Source organism: Lathyrus oleraceus, chromosome 2, assembly GCF_024323335.1.
Source record: "Lathyrus oleraceus cultivar Zhongwan6 chromosome 2, CAAS_Psat_ZW6_1.0, whole genome shotgun sequence".
Lineage (NCBI taxonomy): Eukaryota > Viridiplantae > Streptophyta > Magnoliopsida > Fabales > Fabaceae > Lathyrus > Lathyrus oleraceus.
The window spans coordinates 75966849-75975572 of record NC_066580.1 but is presented as its reverse complement, the minus strand read 5'-3'; the positions used below and the strand labels follow the sequence as shown (position 1 = coordinate 75975572).

Here is an 8724-nt window from a genome sequence, read left to right as displayed (position 1 = left end):
TAACTGTCGCGATGCATAAGCAATTACTTTATCATTTTGCATGAGCACACCTCCCAAACCCATCAATGAAGCATCACAGTAAATTATAAACGGTTCCTCCGGATTTGGCAAAGTCAAAACCGGCGCCGACGTCAATCTCCTTTTTAATTCATTAAAACTCTCTTCGCACTGAGCATCCCACACGAAAGCTTTACCTTTACAAGTTAATTTAGTCAACGGAAGTGCTAACTTAGAAAATACTTCAATAAACCTTCTATAATATCCAGCTAATCCCAAAAAGCTTCTAATCTCGGTAACCGACTTAGGAGTCTCCCATTGCAATACAGCTCCTACCTTGGAAGGATCTACAGCAATACCTGTTCCTGAAATTACATGGCCGAGAAAACTGACTTCTCTTAACCAAAATTCACACTTGGACAGCTTCGCATACAATTTCTTATCTTTCAAAACATCCAACACTAATCTCAAATGTTCCTTGTGCTCTTCTTCGGACTTAGAGTAAATCAAAATATCATCAATAAATACTACCACAAAATGATCCAAATAAGTATGGAAAATACGATTCATGTATTCCATAAATACTCCCGGCGCATTAGTCACACCGAAAGGCATCACAGAATACTCATAATGTCCATACCGAGTTCTGAACGCTGTCTTCTGGATGTCTTCATCTTTAACTTTGATCTGATGATAGCCCGATCTCAAATCAATTTTACTGAACACACAAGCACCCACTAATTGATCCATCAAATCATCTATTCTCGGTAGTGGATACTTATTCTTGATCGTTACTTTATTCAATTGTCTGTAATCGATACAGAGCCTCATACTACCATCTTTCTTCTTTACTAGCAACACTGGAGCTCCCCACGGCGACACACTTGGTCTTATAAACTTCTTCTCAAGTAAGTCTTCCAATTGCTTCTTTAATTCATACAATTCAGATGCCGACATTCTATACGGTGCCATCGAAATAGGCCTAGTACCAGGTACCAGATCAATAGTAAATTCAACTTCCCTCTCTGGCGGCACACTAGGAATTTCATCAGGAAAAACTTCAGGGAATTCTTTCACCACTAACAGTTCCTCAATCTTAGCTTTACCCTCAACCGACAACGTCGCCATCAAAGAAAACATCTGAGCTCCCTCTTTCATTAATTTTCGCAATTCTCTGAAAGGTAACAAGTCAACTCCTTCCTCTTCAGGAGTGGAAAACCTCACCGACTTACGATGACAATCTATATGAACATAATTATACTCTAACCAGTTCATACCAAGAATCACATCCATCCCATCCAACTGCAAACATACTAAATCAACATAGAAATCTCTATCGAAGATCGACAAAGGACATTTTAAACATACCAAAGAAGTAGTTATTGATCCCTTAGCTGGGGTCTCAACAATCAATTCACCACCCAAAGCGGACAGTTTTAAACCCAGTCTTCGAGCACAGTTAGCAGAAATAAAACAGTGTGTAGCACCGGTATCAATAATAGTAATTAAAGGAGTACCATTTATGAAACATGTACCTCGGATAAGTCTGTCCTCACTGGAGGTTTGAGTTCCGGTCAATGCGAACACCTTTCCAGTCTGAGGTTTCTTTGGCTTCTGACACTGACTTCCAATATGCCCCTCTTCGCCACAATTAAAACAAATCACTTCCTTGTGCTTGCAATCAGCTATTGCATGGCCAGTCTTACCACAGCGAAAACACCTCTTTACTTCAGCAGTGCATACATTACTCTTATGACCAGCCTGACCACATTTGAAGCAAACTATACCAGCAGGAGCACCTCCCCCACTCGCTCTCTGAGCCGGAGCAGCTCTTTGCTTCCCTTTTCCAGCTGGAGCATCATACGGCTTGCCACGGTTTTGATGTTGCTTGCCCCTGCGGTCACTGACAATCTTGTAATGAGCATTATTGTCTTCTTCAAATATCCTGCAGCTATCAACCAATTCAGTAAAAATGCGTATCTTCTGATACCCAACAGCCTTCTTAATTTCAGAGCGCAATCCGTTTTCAAACTTGATGCACTTTGAAAATTCAGCACCAGCACCAGTGTAATGAGGATAAAATTTGGACAACTCCACAAATTTTGCAGCATAATCAGTGACAGACATGTTTCCTTGCTTCAGCTCAAGGAACTCAATTTCTTTCTTACCACGGACATCTTCCGGATAATACTTCCTCATGAATTCCCTACGGAATACATCCCAGGTAATGACTTCACCTGCCACGGTCAACCTCTCGTGAGTCTCTAGCCACCAGTCATCAGCTTCGACTGCTAGCATGTGAGTACCATACCGAACCTTCTGAGCTGGAGTGCAATCCATAACACGGAAGATTCTCTCAATCTCTTTCAACCATCCCAAGGCTGCATCTGGATCATGCTTCCCTTTAAACACCGGCGGATTCTCTCTTTGAAAAGTCGCCAAGCTACGTGATCCAGCATCTCCACCAGCATTTGGCAAGTTCTGCACAGCTTGTGCCATCGCTTGCATTGCGGCAGCCATTGCAGCGTCATTCCTTCCAGCCATTTCAACTTATCACCACAACACAACTTAAAAGTTAGATTAGTAACAATACACAATTGTTAGACAGTAACGACACGACAACTGGCCGGACAGACCGACCTGCTCTGATACCACTAATGTAACACCCTTCTAAAATACCCCGAGTATATAATTAAAATAACAACATATCAATCAGAGTAAATATGCAATCAAGGGTGTCACACAACTACTTCACACCATAATAACTGTCATGCTCTTTATTTAATCAAAATAACATTTTTGCATAATTCGCAGCGGATAGAAATCAAACCAACCATTCAAAACATATAACATATTACAGGTAAAAAGGTTCGACAACCAACAATAAAACAATTAAAACATCCCATCCCGATGTTACATCTATCAGAGCACGACCCACTAAGTAGACTACACTAGACTCCAGGCACTAGCTTCTACTCAATCACGGCTCGTTACCTGAAAAATAGTTGTAAGGGTGAGTTCCTCAATCGATATAATAAGCATTATAAAATATCATGTCATGTTAAGTAATTTAACACATTAATCACCCTAATCGCATCACACATTCAGTAACGGCACATCAACTCAAACATCATGATCAATATCAACACAAACACCACTTCTCAATTAAAATAAATACCCATACGACAAACCAACAACAATGCAACTCTAATGAGACTCGACTCGTCATGCATGTGGTACCATTCGGAGTAAAACTCCCAACTTAAAATCATTGCCATTTTATTGGGCATCAAGGCATAAGCCTTCAACTTTCAACTTAAAATTTGCCAATCCAGGCCAACGTGGTGTGAGCAAAGCTCCGACTTATTCAACTTTTGCCAATCCAGGCCAACGTGGTGTGAGCAAAGCTCCGACTTAATGCATATGAATGTATATGACATACACGACTTTAACATTCCGACAACATAATAATAATAGCAACACAACAATGTTTTCAACATAATCAACTTATAATCAACTTTGGCTCACCAAGCCTACAACTCAAAATCTTTTACAACTGTCCGTACACGGAAACAACTTCACCCTCATTCATACTTATATCAACACTTCATAACATAAACCCAACAAAATTACTCATCACAATTAACTATAATAGGTCCATCACCAATTATGTTCACAACATTAAAAATATCAATTTTTTCCAATTTCCAACAGTGTTAACCGGTTAACGCCCTGGGTTAACCGGTTAACGCAGACAGAACACGCTTCCTGGCAATTCACAACAGTGTTAACCGGTTAACGCCCTGGGTTAACCGGTTAACGCAGACAGAACAGCAATTTTCACAAATTACAACAGTGTTAACCGGTTAACGCCCTGGGTTAACCGGTTAACGCAAGCAAAACAGCAATATTTCATAATTCAATACAGTGTTAACCGGTTAACATCCTGGGTTAACCGGTTAACGCAAGACAGAAAGCTGTTCCTGCGCTAACACGAAGCAGAATGCAGAATTCTCCGCATTTTCCGCCGTTGGAGGACTTCCGGACCTCCGATTCCAATTCCGTAAGAAGCGATACGTTCGGAAAATCACAACACACTCAAATACAGATTCAATTACAACTTTAACACAACTTATCCAACACAATTTCTCAGCATTCCACATTCCCAATTAGGGTCAAATCAACGGTTTATCACTACCCATTACATGCTAACCCATAATACCCATTAAACGACGATAAACCCCCCTTACCTGAGTTAATCCGGCGAATCTTTAGCTTCAAGCTCTTCTCTTCTCCAACCTTTGCTCTCTTGCTCTTCCTCTTTGCCCTTTCTCCACTTTTCAGCCGCTTCTCTGCTTTTCACGTGAAAACTCTTTTTACCAATTGGAACCCTTTTTCCTTATTTCCAACTTATATATATATATTTTCCAATAATAATAATAATAATCCAATAAATTCCAATTATTTAATTAAATTAATAAATATAATATTAACTTAAATTAAATAATTATCTTATTTTAATCGGGGTGTTACACTTTGCATGGGTATCGTACATCCATCCACACTTCAACAGGGGCAACCCCTTTCTAACTTGTTTATATCATGGAAGTTATGCTCCCGGTAGAGGTTGAGATCCCATCATTGCGTGTGCTGATGGAAGCCAAGTTGGCAGAAGCCGAATGGTGTCAGACCAGGTATGACCAGCTGCATTTAATTGAAGAGAAGAGGCTAACTGCCATGTGTCATGGTCAGTTATATCAGTAGAGGATGAAGAAAGCTTTTGATAAGAAGGTCAGGCCTCGTGTATTCAGAGAAGGCGACCTTGTGCTCAAGAAGATTCTATCTTTCAAACCAGATTCTAGGGGCAAATGGACTCCTAATTATGAAGGCTCATATGTTGTTAAGAGAGCCTTTTCAGGCGGTGCTTTGATTCTTACAACTATGGATGGTGAAGAGTTCACGCGTCCTGTGAATGCCGATGTAGTCAAGAAATACTTCGCCTAAAAAGAAAAGAACAGCTCGTTAAGTTGAAAACCCGAAAGGGCGGCTTAGGCAAAAAATGAGCGTCTCGGTGGATTGAAAACCCGAAAGGGAGATCCAGGAAAAAGTTAGAGACATAAAATAGAAAAATTATCCCGATAAATTGAGTACCCCACCTTGGGGCAATTTATGCAAAAATTAGGGATTATGGCAAGTAACTGCAAACTGCCGATCTCCAGTCTTGAAGGCTTTCTTGAGCACAATGTTTGGTTCTAATTCATCTTCAACCAAAGCCAAGAGCACAGTGGATATTGAAGGCGGTAGAAGGATTAGTGATCATTGTATTCAATGTAGCCATTTTCCATGTAAATTACCATTTTTGAACTTTTGTAAAGATCTATGGAGTCTTGTCATTTACAGACTACCATCCTATTAAATAAAGTTGAACTTTTTATCTAATTGTTTCTACTCTTATTTATTCAGCTAGATGGAATTAAATTTTATTGTGATCATTTTGAAATTAAAGTTTTAAAATAAAAAACCATGTTTTCTTAAATAATAAAAGCAATTACTTTTTAAAGAGAAATCAATTTCATTTAAGGAATATCCACAACGGTCTAAGGACAGGTAAGCCCTAAAAAGTGAAGCATTATTGGTTTTATCCCCAAGCAGTTGGTGTGATCTATGTTTCTTCCCCAGCATCTTTTTAATCTCCAACCGAGTTTTGATGGTTTCCCCAACTGAGTTCGTAATTGCCTCCCTCGAGTTGTAGGTGCTTTATCGCAGCAGGTTGCATAGATTCAGCAAAATTTTGTTTCCCCTAAAGTCGCCAGCGGAGTTGTCCCTGACTCCGGCTAGCCCTGATTCTTGAGCAGTATTTTCGATCCTCTACAAGGTTGTCTCCCATTTGATACAATGTTGACCTAAAATTCCCCGCAAAGTTCATGGTCCAGATTTTTGGTAAACCTTTTCCTTTTCCCCAGCCAGGGTTGAGCCTTTGAGATAGATGATTCCCGTTCATCCTTCGTAACCCCTCTCCAGCAGATGCTTCCCTCATGTGAGGATTGGATGAGTATTGTATTGGTGATGCAGACTAGTGACATTTGTATCATTTGTAATCGTTTTGTCAGCATAATCATCATATATACATATACATATACATATACATATACATATACATATACATATACATATACATATACATATACATTCATAGATTTCATCATTGCATTAATAATGCACTTTGTGATTCACTATTTCTCTGATCCTCTACTACGGTGGTATCCTTTTCCCCCCATGCAGATTTGGTGTGTCTGTCCTCTTTCAATTATAGAGTGTCGGCCCCTTAAGCAGAAACAATTTAACCTTTCTCATTCCCCACTGAGTTACTTCCTCGTGGATGATCATTATTTCAGTTTCCTCCCAGTTGATCGTCTGGATGGAATCACTCCCCCTGAGTTATATCCTCATTGGGTTGAGTCTTTGATTGACCGTTTCTTTCTAGATCTTACCTAGATAGATGCTTTTGGTCCCTTAAGAGTCTATTACCCAGTAACTAGTAATATTCTTCTCAATTTGCAAGTATTTCACTTCTGCCCCAATACCCGGCAAAAGTAACCTTTTTCTCCCCAGTGGATTCATTTTCACGTCTCCCAGGAAGTTTGTCCTTGATATGTTCATCTTAACCGATGACGAATACTCTTTCCCTTTTGAGTTTATCCTTGATATGTTCATCTTAACCGATGACGGATATTCTCGTTTTGGTATTCTACCCAGTAAAAGGGTGGTTGCAATCCCTATTTTATTCCCCAGAAGGTTAATCCTTGATATGTTCATCCTAACCGATGACGAATTTCCTTTTCTTTGCGGTCTTCTGCCCAGTAACCTATAGTTGTAAATCCTGCTTCCCCTTTCATGGAGTCTATCCTTGATATTTTCATCTTAACCGATGACGAATATTCTCTTTTCGGTATTCTATCCAGTAACTGATAGATGTAATTCTTATTTCTTCCTTCGGAGTCTATCCTTGATATGTTCATCTTAACCGATGACGGATATTCTCTTTCTGGTATTCTATCCAATAGCCGATAAATATAATTCCTACTTTTTCAGGCAATTTATCCTTGATATGTTTACCCTAACCGGTAACGGATATTCTTTCTAATGTCCCCAGGTGAGTTTATCCTTGATATGTTCATCTTAACTGATGAGGATATTCTTCCCTTTGAGTCTATCCTTGATATGTTCACCTTAGCTGGTGACGAATATTCTCTTTCTTTGTGGTCTTCTGCCCAGTAGTCGGTAGTTGTAAATCCTATTTGATTTGGTTCTTTCCTCAGCAGGTCATCCTTGATATGTTTACCCTAACCGGGAACGGATGTCCCCTATGACAAATTATGTTATCCCTTTACCCAGTAACCGATCGTGGATAATATACTTCTGTTACTCCTCTGTTGAATATCATTTCTTCCCCAGTCGAGTTTGAGTGTGTATTTCCTCAGTGAGATCGCCATTTCCTGTTTGGTTTGAGTATTTCGGCTTTGATCTGATCTACCCGTTTACCCTGCAGGTGTTCCTTTTATTCCCCAACTGAGTCTTTCCATTAATTTATTTTCGTGGAATCCCTCGAGTCCCCCAGCTGTTTTAAATTTGTAGTCTGGCCTATGCACGACCCTTTTATCCCCCAAAGTCTTTGTCTCCCCAATGAGTTTTCCTTACGGAATGCATTATACTCCTGCGGACTTTCGGCCTCTCCGGATTCTTTTCCTTTGTGGCAACATTTTCCCCACAAAGATTATTTTAACATTCATATCATATGCACCAGGAGGTATTTTAGGGACCAAAATTTGTTTCTATATGTTGTTATTTAAGTCCATTCTACTGAGTCAATGTGAAAATTTTAACTTTCATCTCCTCAGCTAGAACATCCTTAAATAGGGGCAGCTATAAGACCCCTATTTTGACCCTAAGATCCCTCATGCTATTCTCATCATATGCATTAACATTGGGATCACACCTAGGCATCCCCCTTACCCCTCACTCATTGGGTTTGCATTGGGAGAGATCACCAAGCACATTTGATTGTATCATACTTCATTTTTCTTTATTTACTAACCAAAATACCAAAAATATGTCATTGTATAGTTTAACTGTTTTCTTTATGACCTTTGATCTATCAAGCTCATATATAGGGTTCAAGACCCTTAATGCAAGGAGCTCAATAAAGAAATGGTTTAATATGGCTCTAAGTATCGTATATGGGTCCCCATGATCTTCACATGTTATTTTGATCAAGTAATCATCAAGAGTTTGAAGCTTGTTTTCCTTGGAAGCCCTAATTCATCTGGGTATCTTGTGTGACTTCTTCAACAAATTTCTTCACCAATTGGTCAAACATTTCAAGGTATACTTCACATTTCATCATCTTATGCATATATGATCCTCCGTGAGTCCCAAAAGTCAAGAGAATATCAAGCTAGCAAATTGGTTCATGGTGGTTGACCAGAGGAATTCAACTGGTCGAAACTGGGGTTCCCTAGACCCTATCTCCTACAATTTTTATCATATGAAAATGATTCCAAGATAAACTTTACTCTAAATGACATTCCAAACAACTTTCATGTGGAGGTCAAGATTTAGTTTTGCTTGGAAAGTCATTTTTTATGGTGAAAGATTATAGGTCATTTTGTCTAAACCCTAATTTGGAGGTCAACTTCCCAAGATCATACCTTGCTCATTTTGTATGAG

At 39.4% G+C, this 8724-nt stretch overlaps 1 protein-coding gene across 1 annotated transcript; it reads right to left on the bottom strand.

Annotated features, from left to right (window-relative positions):
* Positions 1 to 906: 906 nt before the first annotated feature.
* LOC127121130 (uncharacterized) lies at positions 907 to 2541 on the bottom strand (the record flags this gene model as incomplete). Its single annotated transcript, XM_051051719.1, has 1 exon — positions 907 to 2541. A coding segment is annotated over exon 1 (1635 nt), but the record flags the coding sequence as incomplete, so codon positions are not given.
* Positions 2542 to 8724: the final 6183 nt, after the last annotated feature.